The sequence below is a fragment of the Sycon ciliatum genome, chromosome 5 (genome assembly GCF_964019385.1).
Source record: "Sycon ciliatum chromosome 5, ocSycCili1.1, whole genome shotgun sequence".
NCBI lineage: Eukaryota > Metazoa > Porifera > Calcarea > Leucosolenida > Sycettidae > Sycon > Sycon ciliatum.
Window position 1 is genome coordinate 26,447,497 of NC_088647.1, and position 14,594 is coordinate 26,462,090.

General features: G+C 47.1%; 1 protein-coding gene across 1 annotated transcript; it reads left to right on the plus strand.

The window, feature by feature from the left end:
• Positions 1-8,808, plus strand: LOC135818189 (uncharacterized). Its single transcript, XM_065331538.1, has 5 exons — positions 1-286; positions 1,031-1,494; positions 3,229-3,487; positions 5,610-5,962; positions 7,357-8,808. The coding sequence occupies exons 2-5, from the start codon at positions 1,251-1,253 to the stop codon at positions 7,365-7,367; spliced, it is 867 nt and encodes a 288-aa protein (XP_065187610.1). The 5' UTR covers positions 1-286; positions 1,031-1,250; the 3' UTR covers positions 7,368-8,808.
• The last annotated feature ends 5,786 nt before the right edge of the window (positions 8,809-14,594 follow it).

The window sequence follows — 14,594 nt, forward strand, 5'->3', positions numbered from 1 at the left end:
GAGCTAGCGCTAGCTAGCTAACCTCTCCTTTCTTTTCATTGAAAAGAAGCGAAGGAGGTTGACAGCTTTACGAAAATAGGGAATGATGTTTGTGGTCGCTAGAAGAAGTCTTTCGTGTCTTCTCGTAATACATGATCAGAAATAGGTAAGCCGTATCTCTTGAAGATTTTGTCGTGCAAGTTAGTTGGACAACGGTGAGCCTGCGCTTCAGGAGCGTTCTGGGTGCATGCGTGAAGGTCCCGTTCCTTCATCCAAACAGTTGAGGAGACGTTCTTATGAAACAGCGGTAAGTGTGTAATATGTTTACCAGGGGGCGTACCCAAGGGGTTCAGCAGGGTTGTTTTTCACAGACCCCTATTGTATTTTGTCGTACGACATGTTTTACATGTATATGTAAGTCATGTATGGACTTGGGCTGAAGAAGCGGCAACCGCTCACAACCACTTGGGGGTCCTACCATCCTTCTTACTACGAAAAGGTGGGCCATTGCACTGTTACAGCTGTTGAATGATGACTTTGCTTTGCAAGCTTTGTAGCTGCATGTAATTGCTATTACTAGTGTAAGCATTACGGCATTACGGCCCGGGGGAACTGTAAGTTGCCGAAGGCGGATGCGATATTTAAGTATGTATAAAACAGGATGGATTTTTGGAGAACAAAGTTTAATGACAATGAGGAGTCCCGACTCTGCAAGTATATCTAGCTTTTTTAGCAGTAGGCTCCTCGGCAATGCGGTCCTCTGATTACGTAGCTGCATTGCTTGTCAGTCCCGGCACTTGGGTCTGGCTCAGCCTCATTCTCTGTTCATTGGAAAAGATACTACACTCGAAGTACACTCTCGGAAACAAGGCAAACACACGAACATCAGATTGATGCGCTCTTGGGCAATAATTTGGAAAGGTTTGGAGAGACAGAGGTATTTTTTTGTTAAGCCAAGGCCTTAGTGCAGCTGTGTGCACTGGCAGTAACTAGTTTGTCAAAGTGCTGGGACAATGATTTATTGTTTGTTATGTTTGTGGTCTCTGAACAGGCCTGAACTGACCCTCGAGTCGCTTGCATACACTACACTAGACATTTACACCTTGACAAGTTGAGTCAGTGCTCATCGCTACCGAGATTCTCAGATGAACGCTCCCCCTCAGCAGTGCGGATCATGGCGGTTATCAGTACTGAGCTGTATTGCAACGCCAACCGTGCTATCGTGGTGCTCATTGCTTTGCTGCCCGCGGTGGTGCTTTCAGCCAGTATGAATGGTGAATGCTTCTGGTTTTAATCTGACAAGTGCATCGGAGCAGCTTGAGTTCAGCCATGACCAGCTTACAGCCCAGCTCAATGAGAGTACCATTGGCAACTGCTCCACGGACGACATTTTCAGCCTGTCTGCACTGCGTCCACACGCACAGGCATGGCTTGTGCTGGTCGCCGATAGACTGATACAGGGGAGCAGCAATGACAGTGTAACTCTGAGAGCTATTTCCAACTTGATTCTGACCAGTAAGTACAGTACCGCTCACTGCAATCCAGTTGTACCAGTAAATAACTGTTGTAACAGCTGTACATGTATGCAGCTAACACAGTCGAGACAGTCAGGTACATGTATGCAGCTAACACAGTCGAGACAGTCAGGTACATGTATGCAGCTAACATAGTCGAGACAGTCAGGTACATGTATGCAGCTAAAACAGTCGAGACAGTCAGGTACATGTATGCAGCTAACATAGTCGAGACAGTCAGGTACATGTATGCAGCTAACACAGTCGAGACAGTCAGGTACATGTATGCAGCTAACACAGTCGAGACAGTCAGGTACATGTATGCAGCTAAAACAGTCGAGACAGTCAGGTACATGTATGCAGCTAAAACAGTCGAGACAGTCAGGTACATGTATGCAGCTAACATAGTCGAGACAGTCAGGTACATGTATGCAGCTAAAACAGTCGAGACAGTCAGGTACATGTATGCAGCTAACACAGTCGAGACAGTCAGGTACATGTATGCAGCTAACACAGTCGAGACAGTCAGGTACATGTATGCAGCTAACACAGTCGAGACAGTCAGGTACATGTATGCAGCTAACACAGTCGAGACAGTCAGGTACATGTATGCAGCTAACACAGTCGAGACAGTCAGGTACATGCCGGGCGTTGCGCAGCCCTACAGTCCATTCGTCGGAAACAGTCCCGCTGGCTTTTGAATGTCAGATTTGGGCCGAATTGAGGATCAAAACCCGCTTTAAATCTAAAAAATCTGGGTTTAGGATCTGCTTCTCCATACATTTTCCATGGCATACCTGTCCTAAGTTTGTAAAACCTGGCTCGATTTCTATTTCCCTGTTCTTGAACTTTTCTGGCCTCAAATGTGGCAAGGAGTAATTGCACGGATCACACAATGCAGGATGTATTGTTGTTTTCACGATATCTACAACTACATGTATATTCGGGAGACACCTAAATGCTAAGGTGCCAGTTTCCAATGAATGGACTGTAGACCTAGGCACATTGGGCTGCGAAATGGTGCAAGGCGCAAACTTGACTCAAGTGACAGGATTTTCTTGAGTAGCAGTGTACGTTTTCTGTGGTGGTCACGACGTGAAACACTGAACCACTGAAATAGGAGGTTTCCAGCACCTATTTCCCCTTTCAGTCTGACTAAGGGACATAGTATTCACAGTTACTTGTACACGATGATGTAAATAGTTGTTGAAGCAGAGCAGAGCACACCTCCTCTTTCCGGACCATTCTGCAATCGTCAAACTCCGTTTCATCGTATGGAAAATTATTGCAGCATTTCGGCAAAATTACGTCTGGGAAGAGGTCTACTCTCCACCGCTTTGTGTGTATTAAGCTGCAGGAAGCCTCGCCACTCTTACTCAACTAGTGGTCTATGTACTATAAGTCTACACATTTTCGGCGGGTTCAATATTCGGCCTCCCAGGCCTAAAACCCATTTTGGCCCCATTGAAATTTCAGCCCCGCACCAAATTTTAGGCCAAAATAGCGCGAAAATAGATATGCGCCGAATATTAAATTTTATTGACTTACAGCAAGTCAGCCATACTCTAAGTCAACAGATATTCAGTGCATATTTATTTTCAGCTATTTTGGCCTGGTCATGTTTGGCCGAAAATTTGTGAGATTTTGTTTGGCCCTGGGAGGCTGAAATTTGGATGGGCCGAAAATTTGTCGACTGACAGGAGTGTCCATATTCCATATACTGTGGATTGTACAGGTTGGCCCGGGACGGTGTTCAAGTGCGCCGCATCACCACTGTACGACACGATCAACAAGATGGAGATAGTCAACGGCCTCGGTGGAAACAGCTACAGCATAGAGCGCGGCAACAGCTCATGCCTGGTAGCGCTGCACAACTCCTCGTCGGTTATCCTGACGGGAATAGCCTTCCAGAAGTGCGTGAGTAATGATGTTCAGCCTGCGGCCGTGGAGGTAGTATCCTCCAGGGATGTATACGTTGTCCGCTCCAGATTCAGGTAGGACTGTTATGCGATGTTACCCACCGCCTGCCTACCTGTTTGGGCAATCTACATGACATGCTCTGTCTATTTCTAAAATTAAGCTGGAAGCTGATCAACATGGAGATTTAAAGGACTTTGAAATTAGATATCAAAACCAAAGTTTGTTTTGAGAGTCAGTGAGACATACTGTTCTCGCACTGCTGTGCATGCCTAGGTGCCACACCATCATCCAGCAGTCAAAGTGACGGCGGAAATCTCATTCTCCGATAATGTGGCAGCAAGAATTCATGAAGTCCCACCCCCCACCTTTCTGACAACCCCATCCCACAATAACCCTCCCACCCGACAATACTCCCTGAAAACCCCCTCCCACCCCCGACCCTCCCTCAATGGTAGAAAGTACTGTAAAGTATGTCATAGTGAATCATCACAGCCCTTTCCTGGTCATGTTTTGGAGGTGGGACAAAATGGTTGAGTCTTGTCTTGGTCATTTGGCGAATACCTTGTGCAGTCAACCCATTTGTTTGTTGCCGGGCAGAAGTGAGCTTTGCACAAGAACTCTGAGCTGCTGTACTGTGTGACTAAGTTTGACCCCAGTTCGCCGAGGCTCCTTTACCATATAACCTTATGTGCAATCGACAATGCGATTATCCCTTCACTGGGTGGACATCAAGTTGCTCTCATTAGATCGGCACTCTTGTGGGGTACTTTCCGACCTCTGGTTGTTTAGATTCTCAAGGCCTGAATATAACATTATGCATTTGTACGTTTTTGCGTTGCTGTCAGTACCACTTCATGCACTGAGGCATGTACCGTACTCGCGCGATTAGAGCCCTCTCTTGAATAGTGCCCTATCTCGAATAGTGCCCTAGTCTCCAAGAGCCAGTGAAAAATAAAGCCCTCTCTTGAATAGTGCCCCCCCCCCCCGGTCTTTTAACAAAGTCCATGTGCAAGTTTGGTGTTCTTTTGCTAATGTTCTTGGCCATTTCTTGGCATTGGTGTTTTCAGGAACAAAATCGCAGGTCTTGTTGCCGTTTCTGTGGAGTCGTGAGCATTCACAGTACACTTTAGGCTCTGTTTTTCTTTGTGTTATGCTGGATGATGCAAATGTACCAGTAATGAAAAAATAGTGCCCTCTCTTGAATACTGCCCTTTCTTGAATACTGTCCCATCTGTGATGAACATTGAAAAATAGTGCCCCAGGGGCACTAATCCCCAGGGGCACTAATCCCCAGGGGCACTAATCCCCAGGGGCACTAATCCTCAGGGGCACTAATCCCCAGGGGCACTAATCCCCAGGGGCACTAATCGCGCGAGTACGGTACATGTACTACTACGATGAGGTCTGCGACCGCAGACGTGCATTAAGGATGTATGCACGTCGTCGGTACTTGATACACGCTAGCAGTTACCGTAAAGTACCGCCAGAGCGCCCTACCATCTCATCCTTTCGTGGTCGTATTGTGGAGGTGGTCTCCTGCCTGTAGGTCATACAACACGAACTTTGTACACATATTGCACGTTGTGTAGACAATCCGTACCTTCGAGCGGATACAAGCTCAACACAAAAACCTGCGTAGTGTGACCTTAGTACACTAAAAGATTCTCACACAGTACAAACTTCGGTGCACTCTACCATACGATTTTCTTTTCACTGGCTGTAAAATCAAGGTGGGGCGCTCTGGCGGTACTTTACGGAATTAGTACGCCTGGCCATGTACGGTGTAGCAAAGCCAGTGAACCTTGGTATCACGCACCCAGTAGAGCATGTGTGTTTCAGGATTGATTAATAATAGGTGTTGGCTGATTGGGAAAATCAAAAATAATGTGAAAAATGGGGGACGGAGAAAAGTTTGCAAAAAGGACGAATTTATATATTTTTCGATAATCACAGACGACGCCTTGGCTACATTTGAACCTCAACTCTGTGTGTGTTGCAGCACTTAAACCTGGAGAGAAATATCAGCATAGCCTCTGCTGTACGGGTGCTGGTAGACGAAGGGGAGTGGTTGCACAACAGAGGTGGGTTGTGGGACAGAGGGGAGTGGTTGCTACACAGCGGGCAGAGGTTGCTAAGAAAAAGAGATGTTACTATGCTAGTCTCCAATACTATTCTCATCTTGCTTCCACCGTGCAGTGACAACTTTGGCCCCGCAGTAGCGATAGTGAACTCGTCGACGGTCGTTTCTGCCTGCACATTCCAGGACAACATTCGCTTTGGCACGGTCAGCAAGAGCAGAGTGTTCAATCCACTGCAGGGAAGCAGCAGCATGATTGTCGCGATCGGCGATAGCGAACCGCACGTCGTGACCATAGCCGACTCGGTGTTCAACGGCAACATCAACACGCAGACCAAGACGGATGACTATGCCCGCGACAAGGGTGGCCACGGCGCAGGCCTCAGCGTCACGTTTCACCACGCGCACGGCCAGCCGGTCGTCAGGATTACCAACTCCACGTTCTTCCAGAACGCTGCACGCCAGTTCGGCGGTAAGTGACACACACACACGCGCACACACACACGCACTGTACTTGTACTTGCTCACTGCCATGACTAGTCACGCGATTCTCCCGCGACGAGGGGAGAGAGATTGAAAAGGAATCTTGGAAAGATGACTCAATTGGCTATTGAACCGCCCAACGGCCGACATCTCCTGAAATCCCCAACGCTCTGGGTGGACTTGCACATGATTCCACTTATGGGCTCATCACACCTCAGTAAGTGGGTGAGGACAAAGTGCAGAAAAGGGATTAACGGCATCAAGGTATCCGTCCCGGGATCAAACTGCAGTTACCCCTGCCCCCAGATAAGGTAATACTTGCTACCAGCGTGGGCGGCTTAATCATAGTGGATCTGATATTAGCTTCACAAGCACCCTTATGACACAAGCCAGGCCACCAGGCAACTGCTCACAACCACGAGGGGGTCCTACCATCCTCAGTCTACGATCTTACTACGAAAAAGTGGGCAATTGCACTATTGCATCTGTTGATGACTTGGCTTTGCAAGCTTTGTAGCTGCATGTTAATCCTATTACTAGTGTTAGCATTACGGCCCGGGGGAACTGTAAATTACCGAAGGCGGATGCGATAGTGAAGTATGTATAAAACAGGATGGATTATTTTGGAGAACAAAGTTTAATGACAATGAGGAGTCCCGACTCTGCAAGTATATCTTCATGCGTTAGCGATAAGTTTGAACTTGAAATGTGAAGAAGCCATACTCTTCTCATCAATGTTTTCTTTACAATTAATTCAGTCCAGAAACTGACGAGTTCGATATCACAACACACTCCTTCGCTGAGACCTTCGCTTCCCACAAAGCGGACATAGGCCACAGAAACAGAGTGGACTGGAGGTATTATCAGCCAGGCATGTTACCAGTACATGTAACTTGAATTTTCTAATGTCTCTTCCATTCCGCGACATGAAAACTCGTTGCCAACGCCATCTATGGATACTCTCTCCTTGCTCTTTTTTTGTCACCTGCTGCTGCTAAGCACTTAACCAAGCAGGAAGCTAGCATCGAAATCAGGAAAAATAGTCAGCTTTTTTGGCAGCAGGCTCCTCGGCAATGTGGTGCTCTGATTACGTAGCTGCACTGCTTGTGAGTCCAGGCACGTGGGTCTGGCTCAGCCTCATTCTCTGTTCATTCCGAAAGATTATACACTCGAACTACACTCTCGGAAACAAGGCAAACACATGAACATCAGAATGATGCGCTCTTGGGCGATAATTCAGAAAGATTAGGAGAGATTTGGAGAGACTGAGGTAATTGTTTGTTAAGCCAAGGCATTAGTTCGGCTGTGTGCGCTGGCAGTTAATAGTTGGTCAAGGGCTGGGACAATGATTGATTGTTTGTTATGTTTGTGTTCTCTGAACAGGCCTGAACTGACCCTCAAGTCGCTTAGATGCAGTACACTGGACATGTACACATTGACAAGTTAAATCAGTGCTCATTGCTACCTAGATTCTCAGACGAATGGTCCCCCATAGCAGTGGTCATAGCGGTTATCAGTACTGCGCTGAATTATATCGCCAACCGTGCTATCGTACTGCTCACTACTCTGCTGCCCGCGGTGGTCCTTTCAGCCAGTCTGAATGGTGACTGGTTCAAGTATGATCTCACACTTTTAGTGTACCAGACCAGCTTGAATTCAGCCATTACCAGCTCACCACCCAGGTCAATTGAAGCACCATTGGCAACTGCTCCACAAACCATCGCCAGGGACACAAACTTTCAGAGACGTTTCGTTTCCAGCATGACAAACCATGTCTGTTCAACGTCTGTTCTTATTGGCCACAAGCGACACTGACTCACGCTAGTATCAGGTGTTCACGAGGTGTTTTTCGTGCTGGAAACGGAGAGTCTCTGTACGTTTGTCTCCCTGGTGATAGTTTGACATGGAGAGCACTATAAGTGATGTTCCTCCCACACAATCTTCCTCAGGCTACTCAAGCTCCCGAAGGACTGTGTATTGAGCAGGGAGTGGTGCTTTCTTGCAGGTTTGCCGAGTCGAAGGTTCAATGGACTTCTCGTGTGCTCTGGAGTCAGTCTTGAGGCAGTCAAATATCAAGTCAAGTCGGCGCAAACGCGAGGTACGGTGTGGGGAGCAAACACTTTCCCTATGCAATCATTGCCGAAGTCGCTTCCACTATCTGTCATCATAATAACTCTTGAAACCATTGGTTTTTTCCAGATTTTCCCGTTGGTGTCTTTTCCTCAAACCAGTGAATATCTTTCCATAATCATAGAAATTGTAAAAAACAGTACTAGAAACAGAAAACAGTCAATTACTTGAATGTGTTCACACCAATGATCATAGAATCACAATACTGAACTTCTAAAGAATATTGTTTTTAAAAATAAGAGCAGGTGATAAACACCACACATTAATTGTAAACGAGAACTATCAATATTCTGCAGAATACATACATGTATAGCAACTTTCGGAATAATGGCAATGTCTACACTACGGTTCATTCATTGCAACTACATGTGCTACCAACACGTTTTGGTGTCTCCGGCCTACATGATAGCTGTAGGTCTTGTGAAAGCAACAGTCCTGCACACTGCATTCTGTCACCCGGGCAATTATTCTTCCCCACATTTTGAGCGAGAAAATTCCTACAACAGAAATTTAGCCAGGTTTTACAAAATTAGAACATGTATGCCATTGCAAAATGTATGGAGAAGCAAATAGAAAATCCAACCTTTTCAAGTTTAAGGTGGGTTTCGAGCATCAGTTTGGCCAGAATTGGGCATTGAAAACCCAGTGGGACTATTTTGGATGATTGAACTGTAATGAAAACCATGGCCAAACTGTAAAATTAAATACCGTTCTGTGCCACAACGCTTTGGCTAAGGGCCGTTTCACACGAGGTATACATGGCTTTTCACGAATGGGCGTTCTAGGCACAGTACACAGCGCGTGATTTCACAGCTCCTTTTTGAAAATGTTTTCGATGAGTGATGTGTCGCTTTGTTTTGCTCTAATTGGTGCTTTTCTCCAATGCCATGCAGTCGTATTTATTCAGCTTTTATTTCTTGTGTACTTGCATACTGGTATTAGTTTAGTCCCACAATCTGCGATAAAATGATCCGCTGTAGCACCTACTCCACTTTTATGTTTATGTATCTATGTCATTCGGATCTTCCCAAGTTGTACAATGTACTGTTGAGATACCGAATTCAAATAAATCAATACCATACCATACCATACACGAGTGTCGCAACATGCTTTTCAAGCAGCAGTTGCCATGGCAGCTTTGACCTGCCTCGCACAGAAGTCGTAAAATACGGAATCCGCACGCGAACGCGGGAGTTTTGAACACAAAATAATAATAATTATTATTAGTTTGGCAAGGAGATGTTCTCTCCCTGATTCTCGTTTTCTTTGATCGCCACAAGGAGAAAAAGATGAACGGACGAGAGAGGTTGCAAAGGATGGCCAGGCGTTGAAGGACTGCATTGCCCTCGCTTGTTCAAAGTGTAATTTCAAGTTTTTCTCTGGATTCAACCATCCTGAGCGGAAGGTTTGATTTCCTCAATTTGATCGAGTCCACTCAGGTGTCTTCTCGCAGGCGTCGCGCGAAATTTATGCTCTTGATAGTCGGCCCACAACTCAATAAGTCTAGCCTCCAGGTCATCAGAGAATATTTGGCGAGGCATTGTCCGAAACGGAAGGCACAACCAGCAACCAGCAATGAAAGCAAACAGAAGCAAAAAAAGCAAACACGACGACAGATCACAATGCAAGGAAAACGAAGTTTGTCAGTAGAACGCTGGGTATATCCTGCTTTCTACACCCCTCCTGGTCTTGCTGAAAACGTACACGGTGCGTTTCACATTTCGCGCCAAAAGTGCTCCATCTCCTAGGGAACATAACCGGAAACGTGACATGTACGCGATTTTGTACCTCGTGTGAAACGGCCCTAAGCTGAACTATGACAAAGTTAGAGGATCTCTACTCGTCCGAAACGATCCCAGATAGACACACAAAAATAGAACTGCTTCCCCTGGACTTCGATTTCAGTGATCACCTTACGTTCGCCTGTACGCTGCACATGTAACTGAAGAGTGCCGGCATCGCAGTCAAACTTGAAAGTGAGAATGTCATCATCCTGCCATGCTGCAGTACGTGCTGTACCACACTGACCAGCATGATTGCTGAAAGGACCACCGCCCCTGTTCCAGCCAGTGCCACGTCGACTGAACAAGATGACTGAATTGTCAATGTCACCTTGCGGTAGTGTAGCTACTCCAACCTGCATATGGCCAGTGCTCAATCGATCACCACGCACTCTCACCTGCCAAGAGTGTGTTCCGGCCGTGTACATGTTGGTACCACACACATTGGCACGCTTGTTGATTGGATTAGCACAGATTTGAGCAACCGAGTCATTCGTTCCGGAGATGATCATGTCGCTCGAGCACCGCCGTCGGTCAAACCTGACAAGAGCACAAACCTGAAAAGGAATAGATCGGCGCTGATTCGCTAATTTCACCTCCAGCGTATGATCTCCTGCTTGCTCTGGCTTCCCCCTAGCACACAGTACAATGTCAGATGGAGATGTTGTACTGTCCTCAGCCAGGTGAACAGGACGTTGTGAAACCAATGCTGAGATCAGTGAGGCACTCAACTGTTGTCGGATACTACGGCTGATCACAGTGGAGTCGGTGCTATATGGGATAGTCAGTGTGACGTCATAGCTGTTGCCCAGGGTTACATGATCGGGTGCGTTGATGGTTATTTGATCTAAATTCACACCTGGGTCTTCAATAACCTGCACAGCTGACTGGAGCTTTGCACGTATGTCGTCCACTGCTGTTTCCATGGTGACAGCCTTGAGCGTTGGTCGTAGTTCTGTGGACTGCTTTTCCTTCTCCAGGTCAGAATTCAATGACTCCAGTTTCTTCTGCACCAGTGCTCCTAGCTGTACGACATCACCATCACAGCATTCAGACTCGCACATATACTTTGCAAGATCTGTAGCCATGCTCTGCATCTCTTCCATCTGGGTGAGACGTTGCAGTTTCTCTTCCAGTGGCCGCTGCTGTTTCCATCTTCGCTTATCCACTTCACCCAGTAGGTCTGTCTCCCTTTTCGTCATCAGTTTTCGCAGGTTTTCAAATGTGTCTGTAATCTGCTGAGATGCAGTTGTAGCCTCATCATTCACAGTTGAAATCTCCTCAGATACCCCAGTCATCATACTTTCCAGGGTGGCAGCTAACCCAATGGCTGAATAACTTGCTGACAAGAAGGCACTGGCTGTGGAGTCCACTGCACTGGTTTTCACCTCCTTCTGCAGAGCTGCTCTTTGGTCACTGGCCATTTCTGCCAAGGGAACAATGCTGTGCTGCTGGTGTCCTTTCACAAGACATTGTTCACAAACTGGCATGTGACAAGTCTTGCACCCACTGGACAAATCATGCCTTCCATGCAATGGACATGGCCTTTCTCTAGCCTTGCTAGTTCCTGCACTGGCTTGGTCGATCGCCAATGTGGACAATGGCTTCACGTCATGCTGTCGGAATGCTCGAGTTCTCCCATGTTTTTCGACATGCTCAGTGCACAGGCGTGCTTCATCGCAGCCACTGCACGAGTGTGAAGCACTCCGTTTCACGCCATCGACCTCACAGAATTCGCAGAATTCCGCGAAAGCAACATTTCCAGGAGTAGCTTCTCTGCTCGCGCTTTGCACGTTACCCAAACGCTGGCTAGGTGTCAACTGTTTGCTGAGATCCACAGATGGGTACCTGGGAAGCGTTTCTACCTTGCAAACTGCACACTCGATACTACCTTGAGGGGTGATGTGTTCTCGCACGCAGCCCACGCAAATAACGTGCAGGCAATTCAGAAATCTTCCCTCATTCGGATTGTCGGTATCACAGAACACACAGTACTTTGATCTACCGCGAGGAACAGCGGTGGTCGCCATTGTGGGCTCCTAGCAGTGGTTTTCTTCACCGTTCAGCGAAATCGACAGACTACCAGTGATTTGTTTTGTTCGGCAAAGAAAGCTTCACCTGTTCTGGCGTTACCGACGTCGACCGTAGGCTAGCGCAATGCCGTGCGCACTTTGCCATCATAATAAACATGGCCTTCAGCGCGGTGGTCAGGTCCGGGTAGCGATCATCCAGATTGATGACTAGCGCGAGCGCCTATGCCGTGGCGTGGGCGTGGATTTTCGTTCTGCGCCGGGAGGCGGGCTCACAGTCACACGTAGATCTTCACCCCAGAATGGCAACCAAGGTAACTGGTTACATCCCCATGACATGATGTCTAACCCCAAACTTGACGCAGGTCACCTGATCAAGGACAAGGTGTGGGTCCTCCTCACTCAGCAGAGACGAATCGAGCGAGCTGTACTCCCGTCGTCGCCAAAAAAATCCGGCCAATGCCAAGTATACGCGTACATAGGTATGGTAGGTAGATCTACGCGGTACTTCATCGCGGGTTCATGCACTGGGGAGTGGAGTGGCACATGCACTAGTCTCAGTATTAGTCTAGGCCATTGTACTGCCACTGCCACTGCCACTGGACAGCACTCAGAACAGTCTGCGCCGCACTCTGCCTGCTGTAGTCGGGTTGAGCACTGCGCCGAGCCTGAGTCTGACTCTGAGTGAGTGTAGAAGGCGACGGTTTCAAATAGGACATACCGGTAGATTACCGGACCGGACTCAATATTCACTTTCTCTCTTGGTATTTTGATAAGAAAACATATGTCACAGTGAGACTACGATGTGTTATAACTTATACTCCGAGCCAAAATTTCATGGCTCTGCGATGACCAGAAGCGCCACACCAAGCAGGTGAGTTTTTGACGTGTTGCTTCGCACTGCAACTTGAGTTTTACGACTTTCGAAAAATCAACTTCTTGTCGCAGGTAAACAGCGGCTCGCCTCTCGCCAATAAAGCACCGCATACCAATCAAAACTAATGGAGAAGCACACACAAGGCTTATTGTTACTCTGTACTGGCCGTCGTGGAGCGATAGCATTTACCTAATTTCAGACTAATAGAGTGAATTTGACGTGCACTCTAAAACCTTGCCGATTTGGAGCCACCTCTGATTTGAAGCGAAAAATTGGGCAACTTGGAGGCAATGGGTCAACACAAAGGAGTGGCTCAGTTCGATTGACTCTGGCCTCAGAGCAAACTTCAACATGCCAGTTTCCTTCCACAAACATATTTCGAGTGAACAATCAACGCTGATGATAGGTTTGCATGGTTTGGGCCTATACAAATTATTTGGCTGACCTGTCAAGCCGTTGTCACCTACAGCTAGCTACATGGTGTATGCGGGCCTAGCCTGTCAGCATGTGAACAGTGAAGTAACTGCAGACCCGGTCTACCATGGTCTACCAGTACCACTACCACTTTTGGCACTAAGTATGAAGTATGATACAGTGCATGCGGCCCAGTACAGCTACCGGTAGCTAGCATTGCATTTGGCCGGATTTTTTTGGCGACGACTGTACCATGCCTACTGTACTACTGTAGTCTGTAGTGACTAGTGTAGTTGTGCCGGGAGGTGGTCTCACAGCACACCCTGTTGTACGCCAGTATGGCAACCAAGGTTACATCCCCATGAGTCATCATCATGACATGTCTAACCCCCCCCCCAAGACGAAGTGAGAAGCAGTCTAGTCATCATGGTCATGCGTGCACTGAGTAGTATACTGGCGGAAGTAATGTTACCGGTAAACAAAATTAATAATAAATTAGTGCTACGTCACAGCATAGCAACAATTTCAAAAATTCAAAAACTGGATCCACTTGGATCCAGTTTTTGTATGGATCCAAGCACATTTCAAGCGGTCTTACCCACAGCATGGTGATGTAGCCAGTGAAACTGACTGATTTGGCTACTGGGGGCGGGGTTACAACTGGTGGCGAAATATAAGTCACACCTGCATGCGACATGAGTGGGTTGCTATGCACCCACATACTTAGGCAATAGCAAAGTCACACCTTAGTGGATCCAAAAATAGAAATCTGATGTCAACTTACTACTCCCTGGCCGTTTTGACGTCATCACTTTCAAGCCCTATTATAAAGTTTTTGGCAGCTTGTTACGTAGACGTACATGTATACTTTAATTGTAGAAAATTTGCTGTTGCGTTGCCTCGACTCAGGCTGGAGCTGAGCCTGAGCCTGAGGCGCCGCAGCGTTGCCTGTTTCAGTCATTTCACTTTTTTCAGACCTACACGACTTGTACATGTCAACAGGCAGTCATTTTCATGTGGCCAGGTGTATCATGGTGAATGGTGCAGGCCACGTTTGCATTACAGGTAGATCTACACTACACAGCCATGTGATGGCCTACGCTTGCACGTCAAATAAATGAATTCATGAAGTTGGTTGCTCCAACGAGGAGCACACGCTTCTTGCGGATGGCAGTCGTGAGTCAGTCAAGTGTCAAGTTCGGCAAGAAGCGTGTGCTCCTCGTTGGAGCAACCAACTTCATGACTATTACCGCCGAAGTCGCAACTTCTAAGTTCGAAAGAAATGAATTATTTTATAATATTATTAATTTTTGCACCTGAGCTAGCGCTAGCTAGCTAACCTGTCCTTTCTTTTCGTTGAAAAGAAACGAAGGATTTTGACAGCTTTAC

Coding starts and splice junctions, on each gene's coding strand:
- LOC135818189 (XM_065331538.1), top strand. CDS start 1,251: ATGGTGAATGCTTCTGGTTTTAATCTGACAAGTGCATCGGAGCAGCTT. Junction 1,495..3,228: donor TTCCAACTTGATTCTGACCA/GTAAGTACAGTA, acceptor TGGATTGTACAG/GTTGGCCCGGGACGGTGTTC. Junction 3,488..5,609: donor GTTGTCCGCTCCAGATTCAG/GTAGGACTGTTA, acceptor TCCACCGTGCAG/TGACAACTTTGGCCCCGCAG.